This window comes from Homarus americanus, unplaced genomic scaffold (assembly GCF_018991925.1).
Source record: "Homarus americanus isolate GMGI-L3 unplaced genomic scaffold, GMGI_Hamer_2.0 scaffold30108, whole genome shotgun sequence".
NCBI classification, from domain to species: domain Eukaryota; kingdom Metazoa; phylum Arthropoda; class Malacostraca; order Decapoda; family Nephropidae; genus Homarus; species Homarus americanus.
Genome location: NW_024748109.1, coordinates 519124 through 541421, shown reverse-complemented (window position 1 = coordinate 541421; position 22298 = coordinate 519124). Strand labels below are relative to the sequence as shown.

Sequence of the window (22298 nt, the reverse complement as noted above, 5' to 3'; positions counted from 1 at the left end):
TCTGTGTGCCCGCAATGTCGGTGCGGCTTCACCTGTGTGTGTTCGTATGTCGGTGTTGGCTTCACCTGTGTGTCTGTATGTCGGTGTTAGTCACCCAGTGTGTCTGTGCTGTCGGTGTTGGCTCCACTCTGTGTGTCTGTATGTCGGTGTTGGCTCCACTCTGTGTGTCTGCATGTCGGTGTTGGCTCCACTCTGTGTGTCTGTATGTCGGTGTTGGCTCCACTCTGTGTGTCTGTATGTCGGCGTTGGCTCCATGGGTTAAAACATCTCAACTGCCAAAGTAAAGTAACGACCAGTAGCGGGTTACGTAAGAGCCGTGAGTCGAGACAGGTGATTTAAGGTCATCTGTCGTGACCGAGATACAACGACTGATTCTTATCTATTATCAGTAGTTTACCTTTTTTATGGCCGGGGTTTCCATCGCCACCATTCTTATCATCATTAGTGCCTGGCAAATTTTTTCTTCACGTCAAGTTTCATTAAAATCTCAACACGTCTCTTTAAAGCTAGGTTACTATCACACACACAAAATGAGTTAACGTGAAATTACAACACAAAATAAATTCTCATGTTATTTTACTTACTAGTTGGAGTGAGTCATGGGATGTATCCGTCACACACAGACACACACAGAAGGCCTTATCATTCTTTTTAATCATACTTGATGATGATGTTGACCTTTCCGTTGGCGCTTGTGATGGTTGGGGGAAACGGATGGGAAGGAGATAGGCGGGAAGGGAAAGGCTATAAGGGGATGGGATAGAAGGGATGGGAAGGGAAGGGGGGATAGGAGGGAGGGGAAGGGAATGGATATAAGGGGATAGGAGGGAAGGGAAGGGATATAAAAGGATAGGACGTGAAGGGGATAGGAGGGAAGGGAAGGGATATAAGGGGATGGGATGGGAAGGGAATGGGAGGAAAGGGGAGAGTATGGAAGGGAAAGAAAAGAAAGGGGTAAGGGAATGGTAGGGTAAGGAAGGGGAGGGAAGGGGAAGAAAAAGAAGGGTAAGGTAGGGAAGGGAAGGTTTAGGGTAAGGAAGGGAACGGAACGGGATATTTCTAAGAATCGTAAAAGGCGGAGTGTGCTGCATGATTCCAAAGTCACTCAAGGTAAAGAGGGATGTGAAGGAGCACACATTGTGGGAAAAGTCTTGAAGAGATAAAAACAACCCAGGCAGGTAGATAAGTACAAGGTATAGGCGGTGTGTTATCATAAACCCACCAGATCTTAGGAACTCTGCCTGCAATCATGAAGTTGACTTTTTTGCTCCTTCTCGCAGCCGCTGGTAAGTTAGAACCGCCTGGTCATCTGGATACAGTGAGTTGAACATCTTTCTATCATTCTAGACTAAATTCGATGCTTCGTGCATGTGGTGTGTTACAGGGGGCTATGGACAGTCGTGTAATGGTCGGTGCGGTGACAATGATCCAACCCAATCCTGTGAATGCAACTCCGACTGCACGAAATTCAATGATTGCTGTAGCGACTACGAGGAAATATGTATGTCGTGTATGGACCGTTGTGACGAGGCCTTCTTAAAACCCAAGCCCTGCCAGTGTAACAATCAGTGTAACTCCCATAACAACTGCTGTCCCGACTACGACGATGAGTGTGGTGGTGAGTAATGGAATGTTTTACTTGCCTGGCGCCAGTGTTACTTAATTAAACTATTCCTACCTTATTTGTTGTTATTTGCTTTTTTTATGAACATTATAAATTCACGAGGCTTCACTGAGAGAGAGGTATATTTGAATCTCTGACAGGCGGTGTGACGGACGCGGAGCTACGGGCACTCACGGAAGAGATGTACGCTGCCATGGAGGACGCTGTGGGTGACCTTCTGACCATTGACCTCCAGGGTAAAGGTGATTCAGGTGACCTTGCCCCGGGGCCGTAAGTACCGTAACTTTCTTGTATTGAGTAAGAGAAGCGGCTCTGTTTGTTTTGTGACCAATGGGAATAGAGTACAATAAGTTAAAGGAATATACTATTGGTCAATTTGACATGAAAGTGTAATTTAGCTTTTCCTTTAATGTTCCTCCTTACCTCCTTTCCTTTCCTCTATTCCTCCGTACCTCATTTCCTTCCCTCTATTCCCCCCTACCTCTTTTCCTCTCTATATTTCTCTTCCTAATTGCAGGTATATAAATGTAAGGCACAAACTCCTCTTATTTACAGTCACTCCAAAAAACTATCTCTACTTGAGGTGATCGATGAATATCACAATGAACACTGTGACTCCTGTTGTCTCAGTAGGGTTGTCAAAATGTTTCGTCAGTTGTGTTATATTTAATCAACACAATTTTGTATCGATAGTTTTTTTTGAGTGACTGTATGTTCCTAAGTTCCTGGGTTTTTATTCTTCGTTTGCTGTAGAATAGAGGGTAAAGTCAACCTCATGGTGATATGGTCTGTGTGTCTGTTGTCTGTATTCTGTCAACCCCATGTTATCTGTTTGTCTGCTGTCTGTATTCTGTCAATCCCATGTTATCTGTTTGTCTGCTGTCTGTATTCTGTCAACCCCATGTTATCTGTTTGTCTGTTGTCTGTATTCTGTCAACCCCATGTTATCTGTTTGTCTGCTGTCTATATTCTGTCAACCCCATGTTATCTGTTTGTCTGCTGTCTGTATTCTGTCAACCCCATGTTATCTGTTTGTCTGCTGTCTGTATTCTGTCAACCCCATGTTATCTGTTTGTCTGCTGTCTGTATTCTGTCAATCCCATGTTATCTGTTTGTCTGCTGTCTGTATTCTGTCAACCCCATGTTATCTGTTTGTCTGCTGTCTGTATTCTGTCAACCCCATGTTATCTGTTTGTCTGCTGTCTGTATTCTGTCAATCCCATGTTATCTGTTTGTCTGCTGTCTGTATTCTGTCAATCCCATGTTATCTGTTTGTCTGCTGTCTGTATTCTGTCAATCCCATGTCGTCTGTGTACCTGCTGTCTGTAGTCTGTTAATCTCTTTCCTTTGCCTCAATATTCCCAAACGATGAGAAATATCCCCCAACACGTGTTCTTCATGGTATGTTGAGGTGCCCGAAGCTGGTCACATTTACAAAGAGCTTCTATAATTTCCTTTTTTGTTTTTAATATTTTATCCATGATGCATTGGGTCCGTTCCACTACTGCTACATGGGTGGTTCTTGGTATGTGATTTAAAAAGGTAAAATACAAATAAAAGATGATACAAGTGGTGGATCTCCTGCAGGCTGTTCACTTCGGTACCAGACGCTGCCCTGAACGGTCCTACCATCAGTCTCCTGCGGCAGCTACAGGATAATTATGTTCCCGATGTTAAAGTCGCAGAAGATGAAGATGAAGTTGAAATCGCCGAAAAAGATGATTTCCTGGACGCTATGATAAGTACCCAGATCATGCAGCTGGTTCAGAATTTCCTCCAAGATAAAAGTGAGTTTTTTGTTAACTTTCCTGTTTATTCTTCTTCCCTTGTGAGAGTCTGGAGGTTAGGGATATCACGTTGATAACTATGAAGAGCGACATCCAGTTGAATCGCATCAGTAGAGCAACTGGTGTTGCCTGAGGTTTAGTAATGGATTGAAATACTGATTACACTTTCCAAAACAAATCAAGTAAATGTCTTAGTTTTTTTACCCCCAGTGGCAGTAAGTATGGAAAACATAAACAGTACAATACTATAGGAATTATATCAATGTAGTGCATGGCAATACTCACTTCACCTGCTGCCTATACATTACAGAGCTCCTCACAGGTAGTCTCAGGGACAAACTGGATGAGATTTGGTTCACCATGTACCCCAGGACCAAGTCAGGTCCTCGGGGATCCTCAGGTTTCGAACATTCTTTTGTCGGCGAGCTGAAGAACGGACAGGTCTCTGGCTTCCACAACTGGGTCAATTTCTATAAAGAAGAACAGAAAGGCAACAGTAACTACGAGGGCTGGTCAGGGTTCCTTAATATCGATGATAAGGTAAATTTATCTTTTATTACGAGGAAATTTATCAAATTTATGTTTTATGTTGCGGTAATTACAGTATATAGCTCTTTCATGAAGTGTGACTTGACAAGCAATAGAAATAAATTAGATTATAAAGAAAGATTAATGTTAAATATATGGCTAAGAACTGAGGAGAACTAAGGACTGAGGTCTAAGGACTAATAAGGACTGAGGGAAAATAAGGACTGAGAACTATGGACTGAGGATAAATAAGAACAACTTACAACTAAGGACATTAAAAAAATAAGTAGTATAAATAACTTAACACCTATATCCTCCTCCTCAACCTCAGTGTGGCGTTCTCATGGATCACTTCACCTGGTACTCGGAACCCAAGAAAATCGGCTCCATGTTCGTTGGGACACCCCCTGAGCTGGAGCTGGCTACTTATACCGTGTGTTTCCTGGCCAGACCCAATAGTCTCTGTCCAGTCCAGATGAATAACAAGCTGTACCATGCCCAGACGTGGGACATTACCTACGAAGGGAAGGTCTACGTTGGCAGCGCTTATCCTGATATTGGTGTTTGATTTTATGATATAAATTCAGTTTTCTGAAGGTATAAATTCAGTTTTCTGAAGGTATGAATCCAAATTTCAGGAGACTTACTATAAAATTATATATTTGGTTAATTTTTAGATGTTTCTTCTCTAATGTTTACCATCAAATGTGAGTAGAATAAAATGATAAACCTATAATAAGAGTAAACATTACCTTCAGTTCATCTCTTATCTTATTAAGAGATATGTACTGCGTCAAAATGGCCGACATATGTTACTGGTATTAAAATGTACATGACTAAGGTGACGTCTACAGTCGATTACATAGACTAGGTTATATACACGGATATATCCCTTCATTATATATATACCCTATTACAAGCTCATATATGATTAGTTATCGTTCTTGGCACTCTTAAAATATATACTACACAAGGAGGATATATAATTTCAGAATGGTTTTAAGACAATGCGGAGAGACAGATTGATGAACCAGCCACCGGGATTATGGGGGTGTCTCAACGTACCATGACGACATCCACCAGCCAAAATGTACTCGATTTATCTCAGGCATGAAGAGGTTGATCGTTGCTAGTGGTGCCTCTGTTAGTTGAAGCTTTTATCTATTACTCGAGTGACGGGATCGCCAAAGAAAATTATCAATAAGTCTGTTTTGAATTGATCGCTGGTGCCCTTCCCCTCTGGTTAAGTTAGATTAGGTTAGGTAATTAAAGTTATTATTTTTGAATTATTACAGATAAATCATGTTGACAGTCATACATGGATATACACCAAATTAAACCCATTAGCTTTATTTATCCCTGATCAAAGTTATCTACAGGGCAACTACAGTCTGCATCGCCCATTTAGCTTTGTTTACAGTCCCTTTAAGTTTGAGTTTACAGTCCCTTTAAGTTTGAGTTTACAGAGTCCCTTTAATCTCGACCTGAAGAAAAACACCATAATATCTATACTTAATACACTATAGCACCATCAGTTCAGAAAATTAAAAAAACAAAACGCACTTAGTATGTGTTCCATTATGTACCCTAATGGGATTATATCTTTTATCTGTAATAATTAAACGGCGCTCCACAAACTACATCTCTACTTAATATTTTTCTTGTGAATAGAGAGGAGTCAGGAGGCTGAGGTACAGCTGCACCCTACTGTACCCTGCTGGTTACACCCCTAAGAGATTTTACAACAATAAAAATGTCGATGCCTGGGAGTGTGTGTGTGTGTGTGTGTGTGTGTGTGTGTGTGTGTGTGTGTGTGTGTGTGTGTGTGTGTGTGTGTGTGTGTGGTACGCAGTGAGTGGCACAGAGAGGCGGAGGGAGACAACCACTGGTATGACCCAACACCGGAAGTTGAATGTGATAAATGTAGAAGGTTGGGGCCAATTTTATGAGTACATCACCCCATCCACCCACAAGTCCGCAACATCCCCCCTTCCCCTCCCACACAACCTCGATGTTTTGGATCCTTCGTAACTGCCCTGAAAACTTCGCCTCAGGGAATAACATAACATTTTGTTTATTTTTTTACTGTTATAAAATATCGTGGATAAAACTAATTAAAATAAAACATTTCTATTATATAAACAAATGCAGGCCATAACTTAATGATTAATTCTTATAATAATTATTCTTTGGCCACTAGAACAACATATTTTCATCAACATTTGTTTATTGTACATCATGTGTGGAAGACCTCACACGTCATATGGAAGATCATCAAAGAACCTGTATTAAGTAGAGTCATCCTTCTCCTCCTGGCTTTAACCTTTAACACACAAACTTGCTGTACATTTAGTCTTAGTGATGGTAGTTACACATACTGTATATCCTAGTGAAGCTTTATAAAAAATAGTCTAAATGAGAAATAGTCAGGATATGATTAAATTTACGGAAACCTTGACAACGATAAAATCCAAAGTCAGTTTTTTAATGGATGCATACAATGTGTGTGTGTGTGTGTGTGTGTGTGTGTGTGTGTGTGTGTGTGTGTGTTATTCATCTACCATGACTCAGCCCCGGAAACACAGGCAGTGAAGGGCGATATAACCTTCATTGCTGAACCTCCATTTTAAATGTTCTTATAACAATAACACAACCAATGATCGGGGTGGGGGGGTGGGGGGGGTGAGGGGGTGGGTGGGGGTGGGTGAGGGGGTGGAGGAGTTTTAGGCTTACTGAGGTAACATAGTACTTGAGGCAAATACCTTCTCCCACAGACTTACATACCGACTTAAGGTTAGGTTAGGTTAAGTTAGGTTTAATGCGTTAGGTTAGGTTAGGTTAAGTTAGGTTTAATGCGGTAAATCATCACGTGACATAGGCGTGGGTATCTAACCTTCATACGACCCCAAGTTATTTGTTTCCCAGAAAGTCTTGTGATGACGTCATAAGTCTTCCTCCCTGCATCGTCGTGACTACAAAGAACATACAGTGAAACCTCCATATAACGCACTTCTCTCTATATATAAACAGTGAGATGGGGGATTTCACATCTAACGGACTCTCGATATAACTGACTTTTCACCTCTATATAGATGGTTAAATGAAGGTTTCAAATCTAACACACACTAGATATAACGGACTTTCCTCTCGATATAGTCCGTTAAATAAAGGTTTCACTGAATACAAAGATGATGACAAAGACTTTTTTTTACATTACACTACAAGATAAATAAAGCATAACTTTAACTGAAAGACGAACGTTAAATAAACTCTCATGATAATCAGAGATTCTTATGCGGTTAGGTTAGGTTATGTGTTTTTAATGTTTAGAGAATAATTCAAAGTACAGTAGGTATACAGTAAAAGAAAATCAACAGGTGAAGTGTTCAAGGTTAATACGATATCTTGACAGAATGTGTCAGTCAAGTCAAAGTTGCCAAAATTATATATATTTATATTTGAACTGATTACTTATATAATATTCTATCACAACAACACAGGTATAAACGGGGAACACCTGAGATACAAAGTGTGTTAAATAGGTATACGAACACCTGTCCTAGACTCACAACACCTGTTGGAGGTGAGTAATGCTGAAAACAGTAAGTGTAAACTGTGTTGTTCCGAGTTGCTAGTATCGCATTGTGATTAATTTCTTATCAAGAGTGTTAATGCTGTCCCTAAAGTTGTACGAGAACTTTAAATTAACGAAGATTTTATGAAGCTTTCTAGGTGTATTGCAAGGTTGGTGATTTGTATCGTAAGCTTCGTGGTTTGTTTTAAAGATAAGACCCGGTTAAATCTTTTACTTGGCATCGGTGGTTCCTAAGAGTATAAACACGCTATGACTTTCGATGGTGCCAAGGGGAAACAGAACTTAATTCACCAACACAGAACAGTCCAATCTCTTGAATTCAGTAGTCCTAAGATGCTGATTGAACTTGATTCTGAAATAGCATTAATACGCCGCTACATGGAACATAATGGCATTCGAATTAAAAATACCATAGAATATTAGTATTTTTTTCATATGGTACTTAACAATCATGGGTTTCATACATATAATAATAATAGTAATAATAATAATAATAGAAATAAACACACCAAGAGTACAGTGGGAGGTATTTGACACAGTGGGGCGTACATAACAAGAGGTTCGACTCTCGCTCACTCCGCCCAGCTCAGTTAGTTGTGATCCCGGCATCAGTGTGAAGGGCTCATCACGTCTCGCCCTGCAGCACTCCAGTAAACGACTACCGCTAGCATCACCCACACACCCACCATACCTTTGGACTAACACACCGTAGGGAGAGTGACCATGAAGGGGAAGGTGTTATGGCTGGTAGTGTTGTGTGCTGTGGCAGGTAAGTTATTGAGGTGTTGTTGGTTCATTCATCTGACTTATCGGGTGAATACGGATGGATAGTGGGTAGAGCAAGAGGTGGGCAGTGATGGGGTATTGGGCAGGGCAAGAAGCGGGCAATGGGCAGTGAGGGGCAATGGGTAGGGTAATTATTTCCTTAACTCAATGCTCTAATATGAAATACAGTACACAAGCAGCTAACTAATTTGTCCATTGCTAACTGGTTTACGTATGGCAGTAAAACACACACACATACACAACACACACACAAACATACACAAACACACACATACACAACATACATACACACACATACACAACACACACACACAAGTACACACGTACACATACATACAACTCACACACACAACACATACACACACAACACACATACACACGTACACATACACACATACAACACATGCACACATACAACACATGCACACACACAACACACACACAAACACACACATACAACACACACAAACACACACACACATAAACACACGTACACATACACACATACAACACACACACAACACATGCACACACACACATAAACACACGTACACATACATACAACACACACACACACACACACATAAACATACACGTTCACATACACACATACAACACACACACACATACACCGGCTCCTACTACCACCTGAGATCCCTAGCCCGAGAATTGCTGTTCGACACCACAACCGCATCCAGCCCATACGTGCACGAACTGATCGCTATAAGAACAGCCCAGTCCCAACCATTGTAAAAATTATCAATAACTTGTAATAAACCAGTGTATTCACTCCCACTAAATACTACTTCTTGCACTGTCACTATGTTGAAATGCACTGTAGTTTGAGCTTTTCCCCATCTAGTTATTATATATCTTATTTGTATCACTTATGTTACTTGTATATTATTTGTAATTCGAAACCCATTCCCCAAATATGTAACTGTATATTTTCAGCCTTCTGGCTGCCATGCTCTTTCAATAAACCGTTAATTATTATTATTATTATTACACATACACACACACACACACAACACACACACTCAACACATGCACACACACACACATAAATACACACGTACACATACACACATACAACACACACACACACACATTATTATTGTTTTTGTTTTGTCTGAAATTATTTTCAAGTCAATAAGTAATTTGATTTGTGATTTGAACTAGCATATTTGTTTGTGATGTCAGTACACTTGTTTGTGATGTTAGAACTATTGTGAATATACACCCTTGTAGCGTCAACACATTCGTTTGTGAAGTCAATATATATACTTGTTTGTGATGTCAACATACTCTTTTGTGATGTCAACATACTCGTTTGTGATGTCATTATACTCGTTTGTGATGTCAATGTACTCTTTTGTGATGTCATTATACTCGTTTGTGATGTCAATGTACTCGTTTGTGATGCAATATACTCGTTTGCGATGTTAACATACTCGTTTGTGATGTCATTATACTCGTTTGTGATGTCAATATACTCGTTTGTGATGTCAATATACTCGTTTGTGATGTCAATATACTCGTTTGTGATGTCAATATACTCGTTTGTGATGTCAATATACTCGTTTGTGATGTCAGTATATTCGTTCGTGATGTCAATATACTCGTTTGTGATGTCAATATACTCGTTTGTGATGTCGACATACTCGTTTTTGATGTCAACATACTCGCTTGTGATGTCAATATACTCGTTTGTGATGTCAGTATATTCGTTTTTTGTCAATAATCTCGTTTAAGACATCAGGTATAGCTTATTTGCATACTAAATTAATCTGATTGTTTGTGGGGTGAGAAATAAGTACAGTCACTCCAAAAAACTATCTCGACTTGAGGTGATCGATAAATTTCAGAATGAACACTGCGACTCCTATTGTCTCCGGTAGGGTTTTCAAAATCCTTCGTCCGTTGTGTCATAATGTCTCAATATAATTTTGAGAAGATAGTTTTTTGAGTGGCTGTACAGTTCCCTTCACTAGAACGTTTCCAGGGGCTCTTCATATAAACATTCCACAAATCATTATCTTTGAGATATTTGTTTTAATATTGTTTTACTTTGATTCCATAGTATGTTTACTATTGCGAGTTTACTTCTGTCTAATGTAAACAAACAGAGGGCTGCCACACTGCACAAAACCCGACGAGGTCCTATAAACGCACTAGTGAAGGGGACTATACATCATTGGTTATGGAAATTACTGAACAGATTCAATATGAGAGGTACAGTTGCGGTCAAAGCTTCCTGAACACTCAACAACAATTGGCATATAAGTACTTGAAGATCATTAGATAAAGGAGATTGGAATTTTAAAGTATTTTCTCACCTTTTTATTTGTGTTAAGGAGTGTTTCCCGACATGTGATGTAAAGCATCATGAATAGATTATAAACTAATTCTTAATTCACCGAAAGATTAACCACCCTAATGCTAACCTAACCTCACCCCCCAATAGTGTTACGGTGGTGAGATTCTTCAGGTGTTCCGCTTATTTAAGACTTTATTCAAGCACTGATACATCATTCTCATGTTGAAACAAAATGTCTTCACCGATAATCTTCATGTTACATCATCGTGTTGTAAATTTCCATAACCATAATGATGTAATTCGAGTTGCATAAAGGAATGTTAATTAACCTGAGGTGGTTGTGTGGGTCATGAACTTCCCCAGGCATTCATGGGTGTCCGAGGAAGAGCACACCCAGAGTTACCCCCACTGAGGCAACCATACAGGCAGTCACGGCTCCTCCCGACGTCGAAAGGCCTGCAGGTACGCTCTTCCGTGATGCTCATCCACACATATTTCTGAACTGCCGCCAGGTAACTAGGCCGACCAATCACAGATCAGCTCCACATGGATGACGTAACTCGTGACGTCATTATTAGAGGAGAAGAGTTGCTTATCTATCCTCTGTCAAGTTGGTCTGTAATTGAAGACCTCAGTTGTTGAAGTCTGATCATGATGATGTCACACATTGGCTGGCAGGATATCCCAAGAGTTCTGACATTATCTGTAATGATGGCGTCTTTAACTTGAGGCTGTGCATGACCTTTCGTGAACGGCCATCCGGTAACTCAAAATATGTACACTTGAATGACTAATTTCCTCCGAGTTGCTTCTATACTGATATGAACTCACTCTCTGTTCTTATGGACAACTGTAGACTTTCTCATCTCTCATGGTAAGTGAGGTTTTTGAGTGCTTTTCATGGAGACTCTCAGTCAAGTGGCAATCGGAGACCAAATCAGAAATGCAATATTCTAAGCCACTAATCACCGAACCTTTAACAATTCTTATTAGAGACGGACCATTCGGATATGTATAGAACTATCGTATCTATCAAACTAATTTATGAACGAGATTCAACTTCATTTCACAGGTACCGCGGAACTACAGTATATGCCTAGTGAATTAGCGTGAAACATTATGATAATTTTACTGCTAGGAGCGAGCAAAGATTCATTGTCTGTATTTACTTTGTCTTTCAGAAATAATTACCGAGCGAAAACTGTAAGAGAGTTCACTACGCAGAAATTACAAACGTTTTACTTTGGTTATTGTTAAAAATATATTCAGTACAATCGTGGGAAATAATACAATCCATTCTTATTTTTTATGGTCGTAAAAACTTTATCCTGTTTTATTTCCAACTCCGTATAGTAAGTAAGGCTGTTGTTTGATAACCGCTGCAGTAATGTAAGGCTAATTCATTTTAGTAACAGTGTAGCTTGAGTAAGATTATATAAGAACAACACAACAAGTTACTCTGCCATGAAGCAAGCAGGGAGTACGACTGATAGCTACTGTGGTACTTGGCACAGGAGGAGCCAGCGGTTCCAGAGGCGGCAGCAGCAGCAGGAGCTCCGTGACAAACAGTGAGCTACAGCTGCTGACGGAAGAGCTACTGACGCTAGACAACGGGTTGGTCCAGCCCTCTGTCAGCCGCCAGGGGAAGACTACATCCAGATCTGATGGAGATTCAGCCAGCAACCCGTAAGAGATGCCATGTTATTACTGCTACTTTAAAATATTGTAAACAACATGTTTGTAATAGGACGAGAAAGATAATTTATTTTTCACTATCACTCACAGGTTGATCGCCAATGTACCCAGAAGCACAATGAACAACCCCACAGTGGTATTAATGCAGCAACTCCTGGACAACTATGAACCTCAGGTCAACAGACGTGAAGATCGGACTTCTGCAGAACAATCTGAAGAGAATAGCTTCCTGGACGCCATCATGAGAGCCCCCCTGATGGCCAGACTAGAGACCTTCCTCCAGCAAAAGGGTAAAACTTAAACATTCAATATCTGAAACACACGAATAGAAATATGTTCAATGTGTTTAAATATTCTAAGTGAGACATGTCTGAAATGACACACACACAAAAGAATGTTCAATGCACTTTAAGGTATAACATAGATATAGGATATTCATGAGTTATATTCTCCAGGGTTGATCACCAGTGGATTACGTTCAACACTGAAGGATATATGGTTCACATTATACAAGCGAGGAGGACGACAACCTGGATCCTCTGGTTTCGAACACGTATTTGTTGGGGAGCTGAAGGGAGGAAAGGTCTCAGGTTTTCACAATTGGCTCAACTTCAGGCATGAGGAAGTGGATGGTGACCTTAATTACAAAGGTTATATGAAGGCTATTGATCTGAACGGAAAAGTAAGTGATATTTCCAGCATCAAACAACATGAGGCTTTTTATCAGTTTTCATGAGAAGTTAGAAGTATATTTCTGAAATTTTTTTCGATTTATTTTTGCCAGATTAAATTCGTAAAGCACTGTAATGTTAGTTGTCGGTTTAAAAAAGATATTTTGCTTACTTTGAACACAATTTGAACTTTAGTTCGTGTCATTAAAAGCTTTGCTAGTTTGATTAATTGTTTTGACCGTAAGTGTGTTGATATATTGTTCCTGTAGTTAAAGCCAGCTGGTACAGTATTCTGAACGAGTTGTGTTAACACTTTAAGTCATCGCCAGGGTCAGATCATCAAGTTACGCTTCGACTGGCTGAATGAACAGAAGCCTGTGGGCTCACTGTTCGTTGGCACAACACCTGAACTGGAAATGGCTCTCTACACCCTGTGCTTCCTGGCAAAACCAGACTCTAAATGCAGTGTCCAGCTGGCCGGCAAAAAGTTTAAAATCCAGACCTGGACCGCCTCTTTCGGCGGTAAGACCGTCATAGGCAGCGCTTATCCAGACATATAAGCTGCCAGACTGTTGGATGGCGGTAATATATACTCGTATACTGTATATACAGTGTATATACTGTTGGTGTAATCTTTATACAGTAAACTGTTAACTGATCTTGTCTTTAAAGGTATTATCCATTCTCCGTGTACAACCTTAATAAAATATACTCCAGACAACTCTGCCATACCACACCACCTCTCGGGAATGTTGATCATCTTCCCTATAAATTACCAAATACATTATTTCTTTGACAAAATTCATTGCTGTGTTAACATTACCTTCCACGCGACTATCGTTTATTACTTCTTATCAACTTTCTCCTGTATTTCTGTATTTCTCCTTGGTCTCTGTATTTAAGTCATTATTCTTTAATTTATTTAAACTTCAAAATTCAACTTTAATAAATTTCAACTTATATCCCCTGTAGCTTTAGTATCATTCTTGATTCGCGTCACACTGCCAAACACGAGGGCTAGAACACCTGTTAGGAAAGTCCCACGTAAACATGCAGTCATTATCTCGTTATACAGGTAGCCAGTCGCTTCCTGTCATTGTCTCTTCCATTTCCGTTTTACATATCTGTAGATTCTTCTCATAATATAAAAAGAAAATAAAAACTCTCCCCTTCAGCTTATTTCACCTTAAGTTTAACCACCCTAACCTCATTCCCCCAGGGTGGTTAATCTTTAGGTGATATAAAATGTGGGGAAATATTCTTAAGGTGATCAAAATAATCTACTGTCGCTCGTTTCATTTTTCTTCTTCACACACAAAAAAAAAATGATATTTGTGAATATTAAGCTAACGTGATGAACCGACACTCATCCACAGTATAATTTATGTAGCTACACCACGTTTTCTCGGTTGAGCTTCAGAATGTACCCTTCATCTTTAACGTGAGAAGGATGTATAATGTTAAGAACCACACACTCACTCACTCACTCACTCACACACACACAAACAGGAATATGATTGACTTAGTCTTTATTTCTTAACTCTTCATAAAATAAACAAAGAATAATGAAAACATGATGAAGTCGCCAATAGGTTTTAAGCATGAAAATAATCACACCATTATGATCTGTGACTTTTGTATTGTACTCTTGACATTAGTATTTAAGTTGATAATTACTGTTTTCTTTACGTGAAGATTATAACAAACAGTTAAACACTTTTGATAACTGTAAACAAACAAACAAAAATACTCATATTTATACAGACATCTTTTGACATAGCAATTCAACTATACTTATGTGTATGATAAATATCTACCAATTCTATCATTTAAACTTAATCTTATATACATAAAATTATGTATACTATGTACAGTAGAACTAAATGTACTTATAAATTATATTATCAAGTCTGTTTGTTATTGTAAAGCCACATAATTATTATGTCAGGCATCAGAACACTTATTTGTTTGTCTTTTGTCACGATGGCTGAGTCATAGTACTGTGAATAGTGAATCATAGTGTGTGATCAGTGAGTCAGTAAATGTAAACAATGAGTCATAAAGTAATTAGTGAGTCACAGTTATGTAAACAAGGTAAGAGAGCCATGAACTGTTGTGTTGAGTGAGGAAAGTCTTAAATATTGTTTTCCTGTATCATTATTAGTGTCGTAGAATATAAATAAGTCTCTACAATACCAGTACATGATGGCCAAATCCCACAGCTAACCAAACTAAATACAATAAAGCTAACAAAATAACTGTAAATTACACTCTTGATGAACTACAGATTCATACTTAATATTATGTATAAGGAAATTTCCGAGACATTAAAACACTATATAGAAGAAGGTACAGAAGGAGGACTTAAGAATTTTATTTTTTGTTATTGTACGAAACAGAATGTGAAGTTATTAAGTATACAGTAGTTACAAATCACTTCCTGATCTATGTTTGACATAATATTGTATGGGGTCACAACAGGTAGTGGTCGATTACTTCTTCCATTAATCGACCATCATTGAAATTCTTAGTAAATAAAACAACTGTTCACATTGCACGTTATATTTTGGTCTAATTTACCTTTGTGGCGGAGAAGGAAGCTGGTGACTTGTGTGTGTTGTGTGCTCAGGTGCATTCTGAGTACAATAACGTTTTTGTTACCGGTAGTAATTAGCTGTCCCCTGAGATGTACAGAAAATATAAGACAGTACTTGAGCGGTTTCTCGTGCGTAATCAAGATGAGTTATTCGTTTAGCGGATTTAAGGAACGTCACAGGCAAGCTGCTAGGGGTACTTAAGAGAAGCGACAACCGAAGGAGTCACAGGCAGTCCGCCAGTGCCAACCAACCATATCACAGGAACTCCAGGTGTCTGAAGTAGTTCTTTAAGAAATTCTTCAGCCCTAAAATCCATTGACAAGGTGAGTTTCATTTATTAATGAAGTTCGAATGTGGTCGATAAAATTACTTCAAAACTACAACATTGCTTTTCACGAATCTTTTAATATGACTGGTATAGCCCAGAGAGGAAACAATTTTCTTTTTGATGAAGGAAAATCACAAGTCATCTTCATAACTTACTATGAGAAATCTTGACGTTGACATTTGACAAATTACTTACAAACACGAGAATTCATTTCATAAAAAATTACAAGTGCAATATTCTTCAAATCATCATATTCATCTATTCTGCAATATTTCAAACCTTGTATAAGTTATGATGCTTTCAAAATCATCTACATAAGTCGAGATATTCAGTACATAAGCCCAACAGCCCTTTCAAAGTTCTCTAAAACAATAGCATCTAAGTTTTCCAATTCACCGAAGCTAAATTTTTCTTCAGTTCTTAGATCTTTCAGAAATAGTAGCATATTCGTATTACAGTCATTACAGAAATCTTTTCCAATTTAATCCATTTCCTTTTCACAAATCCACAATTTTTGTCTTCATCTCCTGGTTTCCCCTTAATTTAGTTATAGCAACAACTATATATATTTAATATTTTTTCTCTCTTTTTCTAGATGTCTTACTGGGACAATCCGGCCAACATGGTCTCCAACAGCCTTCCCTCCACCAACCCTTATGGGAACTACACAGTGGTCGACACTGTACCCAAAGAAATCCTCCATATGGTGGATCCTCATTGGTACCAGTTCCCTCCCATGAACCCCCTGTGGTACGGCCTGGTCGGTTTCTGGATGGTTGTTATGGGCACTCTGTCCGTCTTCGGCAACTTTGTCGTCATCTGGGTCTTCATGGCCACAAAGTCTCTCCGAAGCCCAGCTAACCTCCTCGTCGTCAACCTGGCTGTTTCTGACTTCCTCATGATGCTGACTATGTTCCCACCCATGGTCATCAATTGTTACTGGCAGACATGGATACTCAGTGCCACCTTCTGTGAACTGTACGCCTTCTTCGGTTCACTCTTCGGCTGTGTGTCTATCTGGACCATGCTGTGGATCACATATGACCGCTACAATGTCATTGTCAAGGGTGTCGCTGCTGAGCCTCTAAACTCCAAGGGAGCCATGCTCAGGATTTTCTTCACTTGGACATTCGCCTTTGCCTGGTGCCTGCCTCCCTTCTTCGGCTGGAACCGCTACGTGCCTGAGGGCAACATGACTGCTTGTGGTACTGATTACCTCACTGAAGATGTCTTCTCCCACAGCTACCTCTACATCTACTCCGTGTGGGTTTACTTTGTTCCTCTCATCGTGATCGTGTACAGCTACACCTTCATCGTCAAGGCTGTCGCTGCTCATGAAAACCAGATGCGTGAACAGGCTAAGAAGATGGGTGTCAAGTCTCTCAGGAGTGAAGAAGCACAGAAGACCTCTGCTGAGTGCCGTCTGGCTAAGGTTGCTCTGATGACAGTGTCCCTGTGGTTCATGGCCTGGACCCCTTACCTCATCATCAACTACGCTGGCATGATCAACAAGTCCCACGTGACTCCTCTTTTCTCCATCTGGGGCTCCGTATTTGCCAAGGCCAACGCTGTCTACAACCCCATCGTTTACGCCATCAGCCATCCCAAGTACCGAGCTGCCCTGGAGAAGAAGCTGCCATTCTTGTCCTGCGCTACTGAAGGTCGTGATAACCATTCTGAATCTGCCTCCACTGTCACCAACGAGAAATCTGAGAGTGCTTAAATATCTCAGGTCATCAAACTAATTTGATCACAAGACACATGATTTCTTGATTCCTTCTCCTGTAACGCTTTAATATATCCTTGCATTAAATATGCCGTTTAATTCACCTATTTTTATAATCATGACAGGCCTTTTGTGTCATCAGCAAAGGAAAGCAACTAAGTTTACGGTTACGTTTTAAGTATAATCTAAATAATTAATTCCATGAAACATATATGATAAAATAAGCATATAGGAAGGGGTTCAGATAATTTTAATTAAAATCTTTTTGACTTAATTCATCTCTCTGTCTCTCTCACTCTTAATATATATATATATATATATATATATATATATATATATATATATATATATATATATATATATATATATATATATATATATACACACACTAGTGTGTTTGTGCGGATGTTTACTATGCATAACTACAGTTTTAAGGATAAAGAGAGGAAATTTGGTAAGGTGTGTCAAGAACCCCAGAACTACAAACTATACCGGTAGTTTATTTTCTTTCTTGACTTCACTTGTCCAGTCTCAAGGAAGGGTCACCAAGGTGGAATTTTGGAGGTTGGTCTAAGTGATCTGCTTCCCACCCAAAAAGGTGAAAGCCTCTTAATAAAAAAAAAATAGATTTTTTAGTGGTTTTAAGACAAATGAAAATATAGGTGGTGGAAAGAAACCAAGGAGACAAGTTTTAAGATAGCTGAAATTTAGTATGTTTTTGTAAATAGCCCCGAGAATGTTAACGAGCGTCCAAATCGGGGGAGGGGCAGGGGCAGGGTTGAACCCCACCTAAAAGTGGATTCCCCCGTGAAAGCCATAGTTTTTAACACAGAGATAGAATTCGACATAATTTTCTTTTGCATATGCACTTAATTTTAGCCCATGGACGAACACAGGCATCCGTCCGCGTTAATTTTACTTCTTGAGAAATAAACTTGGGCAATGCCAGGTATCCCAATTCATGTGTGTGTGTGTCCGGTTAATGATGAAAGAAAGAAGTAAGACTTATTTTCTTTACCTGTTGTCATTACTCATATTATTTTATCCCCATCATGTAACTTACTTAGTTTCTTGTATTTGTATATAATATTTACATATTTCTCTCCATTCATTTCACGTTTATATGTCTCTGAATATGGTTATATTTTCAACCATTGTTAACAAAAGGTAAAATAAACAATTTAATTCTTTAATTGCTTGGATATTTTAAAAGGTACATACAGCTGTAAGAATTAAGGATTCATAAATCGTATCATAACGTTCGTTTGAAAAACCGAAGGTCTCTTAAGCACTTTCTGACTTTTCGTTCGTAGTGGCAGTGGAAGTTGTGTCTTCCTGAGACTCACGACCTTCCGTTGCGCAGGACAAGCAGGGCAGCTTCTTCTCCAGGGCAGCTCGGTACTTAGGGTGGCTGATGGCGTACACAATGGGGTTGTAGACGGCGTTAGCCTTAGCGAAGACGGATCCCCAGATGGTTAGGAGAGGACTCACAGAAGGCTTGTTGATCATGCCAGCCCAGTTGATGATAAGGTATGGGGTCCACGCGATGAACCACAGGGACACTGTCGTCAGAGCAACCTTGGCCAGACGGCACTCATTAGAGGTCTTCTTTGTTTCTTCACTCCTGAGAGACTTGACACCCATCTTCTTAGCCTGTTCACGCATCTGTCTTTCGTGAGCAGAGACAGCTGCGACGATGTAGGTGTAGCAATAAACGATGATAACGAGAGGAAGGAAGTAACACCATACGGAATATAAGTAAAGGTACAGGTGATAAGGGAGTGACTCTTTGAGATAGTCAGTGCCGCAAGCAATCAAGTTGCCTTCGGGGACGTAAGCATTAAAGCCAAAAAATGGTGGCAAGCACCAGCCAATGGACGTTACCCAACTGAAGAGGTTTCTCAGCATGGCTCCATTAGTGGTAAGAGGAGTAGCAGAGACGCCCTTGACGATGACATTATAGCGGTCCAATGTGATGAAGACCATGCAGAAGATAGAACAGGTGCCAACAGTGGAACCAATGCACCCATAAACTTCGCATGCAAATGCACCCCAAACCCATGTCTGATAATAGCAATTAATGAGCAAGGGTGGGCACATGCAGAACATCATGAAGAAATCGGAAATGGCCAAGTTGACGACGAGTAGGTTGGCTGGAGTACGGAGGGCCTTAGTGGTCATGAAGACCCAGATGACGATACTGTTGCCGCAGACAGACAGGGTGCCCATAACAAACATCCATAGTGCGAGCAGGCCATACCAGAGGGGGTTCATGGGAGGGTACTGGTACCAATGAGGATCCACCATGTGGAGGATTTCCGGGGCAGCCGAGTCAACGACCGTGTAGTTTCCATAAGGGTTGGTGGACGGGCCGCCGCTCGCGTAGTCGGATGGATTATCCCAATAACTCATCTACAAAAAAATAAAAATAATGATTAACGTATATGAAACAGAAATAATAAAATAATTATAATAATAGTGTGTATGTGTGCAGTATATGCTAAATTAAAAAAAATACTGGCGGGAGAGTAAAGATATTTAAATAAGTAATGTCTTGTAATTTACCGTTGTTGATGACAGAGCCAGAAAATTATAACCTAATTGCATAAGAAAGGCCGAATATTATTGTAGGTTATTCTAGCGTCTTGTTCTTTTTTTCGAAGACGCTGGTAAAACTATGAGTGAAGAACTTTTATTGTCATAAAACCATTTCTGCATTATGTAACTTAAGTTTAGGCGATAAAATGAATAAATAAATAAAAATTAAAACAATGATAAGAATGTAGGACATGTGTTGAAACTAGTAAGTAAAATGACTAAAGAAGCTAAATATATCAAGTACATTACAAAGACCAAAATTATACGTCCAAGATACTGTATGTGATTAATTTTTTAATACATAAAATGCTGCCAGATATAGTTAGTGAACGTTACACACAATAAACAAAGAAATAATATGATTATTGAGTTCTACAGCTTATTGGATGTCTGTGGTAACTGGGCTTGATATGATGTGGTAAGTTTATATTTTATGCTCTTGGAAATGTGTAAAGGTAAAACACTGATCGGTGGACAAAATAATTACAGTGACTCATATGTAAAATAGGATACTCGTTCAGAACTGAGTGAACTGGGCACGAGCCAGTGACCATTAGTAAATGAAGTGAACCCAAAATATACAATTCTCTGTGTTAATTTCAGTTATTCGTCTTTGATTTGGGAATTATTTTTGACGTAATATTATGATTTATTATTATTAATAATATATCAACTTCAAGAGCGATTAACGACTTTGGGTATATTATTAGTCTTTCGTAATTTAATATAAATATAACTTACATGATGTTAAATTTAAGGTTACTTAAGACAGAGTTTAAATGAGAATGAAACCTCATAAAATTAAAGAATGATACATTTCAGTTACTAAAGAGCATGAAGATAGTTTGCAAGGGAAGAATACTGTCTTAATAATTCAATGTTCCTTATACGTTTTAAAAGCTATTTATTTCCTTTTCTTACTATTGGAGGTTCACATCCGTCTATTAATAAGAGTAACTCACCTTGGCGATGTGTTGTAGTGGGGAGAACTCGAGTGCCGTTTAGTCGAGAGTACAGCTGCTGCTGCCGTCTGCTGGAGACTGACCAGGGTGCATGGTCTTATGTACCCCTCACGTCTTCCACATGATGGGGCTAAGACCAGTAACCGAATCTTGTCTACAGATGTGGTTAAGTGCTTTGTAAGTTCTTCCCATGTTACGTATCTTGCAGTGTAGCTCCAAGGTTATGATACCTAGATTCCTGCAGCATTGTTTGCCTACTGAGGGATCCTTGTGGTGTACACCTCGATATTATTTTTTTCATTTGGATAAAAAAAAATAATTATTTGTCAATGTATTCAGCATGGATTGTTCTATTTTCATAGGAAGTAATTCTATTTAGGTTAGTCTATGATAATTACAATGTGGATAAATAAGTTTTGCTATAAATTAATTTTTTCTAAAGCTTTTAAAATTTTCAGTTTTGTAGGCTTCTGGTTTGATAAAAAGCTAAGAGCTTCCAGCTGTATTAAACAAGTAAAATAGGATAAAAAACAAAACAAAATAAATACCGTGCACTTGGTGTATTAGGAGATGGAAATGCATACAATAAGCAGCAGAGACAGAAGATATAAAGAACACATATTATCATAAAAGAGCCTGTGTGTGTGTGTGTGTGTGTGTGTGTGTGTGTGTGTGTGTGTGTGTGTGTGTGTGTGTGTGTGTGTGTGTATGTGTGTGTGTGTGTGTGTGTTCAGGAAGAATATCTTTCCTACCACCCAAAAAAAATAATAATTTGGTATAGTTTAGGTTGGATTGGAATGGGTTGGATTAGTCTGGGTTGGACAGGGTTGGGTTGGGTTGGGTTTGGTTGGACAGAGATGGGTTAGTTTGGGTTGAACTGGGTTAGTTTAGGCTGGGCTGGGTTGGGTTACTTTGGGTTAAGTTAGATTAGGTTAGGTTGGGTTTATGGTCTAAATAAAACTATCTTGACATAACCTAACTATATCTAACCCAACACAATCTAACCTAATCCAACCAAACTTAACCAAACCTAATCTTATCAAACGTAACCTAACCTAATCCAACCTAACTTAACCAAACC

General features: G+C 39.2%; 4 protein-coding genes across 5 annotated transcripts; 3 read left to right on the top strand and 1 right to left on the bottom strand.

The window, feature by feature from the left end:
- The first annotated feature begins 1176 nt into the window (after positions 1 to 1176).
- LOC121880150 (poly(U)-specific endoribonuclease-like) lies at positions 1177 to 4675 on the top strand. The gene is made up of 6 exons (XM_042387240.1): positions 1177 to 1286; positions 1385 to 1618; positions 1765 to 1894; positions 3212 to 3411; positions 3722 to 3951; positions 4271 to 4675. Exons 1-6 carry the CDS (start codon positions 1250 to 1252, stop codon positions 4505 to 4507), a joined length of 1068 nt encoding a protein of 355 aa, XP_042243174.1. The 5' UTR covers positions 1177 to 1249; the 3' UTR covers positions 4508 to 4675.
- A 3423-nt stretch (positions 4676 to 8098) lies between these two features.
- On the top strand, positions 8099 to 15568 carry LOC121880194 (poly(U)-specific endoribonuclease homolog). 2 transcript variants are annotated; one of them, XM_042387337.1, is made up of 6 exons: positions 8099 to 8303; positions 11004 to 11102; positions 12155 to 12326; positions 12426 to 12625; positions 12791 to 13017; positions 13336 to 15568. In XM_042387337.1, the coding sequence occupies exons 1-6, from the start codon at positions 8258 to 8260 to the stop codon at positions 13564 to 13566; spliced, it is 975 nt and encodes a 324-aa protein (XP_042243271.1). In that variant the 5' UTR covers positions 8099 to 8257; the 3' UTR covers positions 13567 to 15568. The 2 variants fall into 2 exon arrangements, with proteins under 2 accessions (XP_042243271.1, XP_042243272.1); XM_042387338.1 differs by lacking the exon at positions 11004 to 11102.
- A 130-nt stretch (positions 15569 to 15698) lies between these two features.
- On the top strand, positions 15699 to 17744 carry LOC121880193 (rhodopsin-like). The gene is made up of 2 exons (XM_042387336.1): positions 15699 to 15926; positions 16527 to 17744. The coding sequence occupies exon 2, from the start codon at positions 16527 to 16529 to the stop codon at positions 17652 to 17654; it is 1128 nt and encodes a 375-aa protein (XP_042243270.1). The 5' UTR covers positions 15699 to 15926; the 3' UTR covers positions 17655 to 17744.
- Positions 17745 to 18842: 1098 nt separating this feature from the next.
- LOC121880021 (rhodopsin-like) lies at positions 18843 to 21333 on the bottom strand. Its single transcript, XM_042386972.1, has 2 exons — positions 21218 to 21333; positions 18843 to 20069 (listed from the first exon to the last, which is right to left on the bottom strand). The coding sequence occupies exon 2, from the start codon at positions 20067 to 20069 to the stop codon at positions 18942 to 18944; it is 1128 nt and encodes a 375-aa protein (XP_042242906.1). The 5' UTR covers positions 21218 to 21333; the 3' UTR covers positions 18843 to 18941.
- Positions 21334 to 22298: the final 965 nt, after the last annotated feature.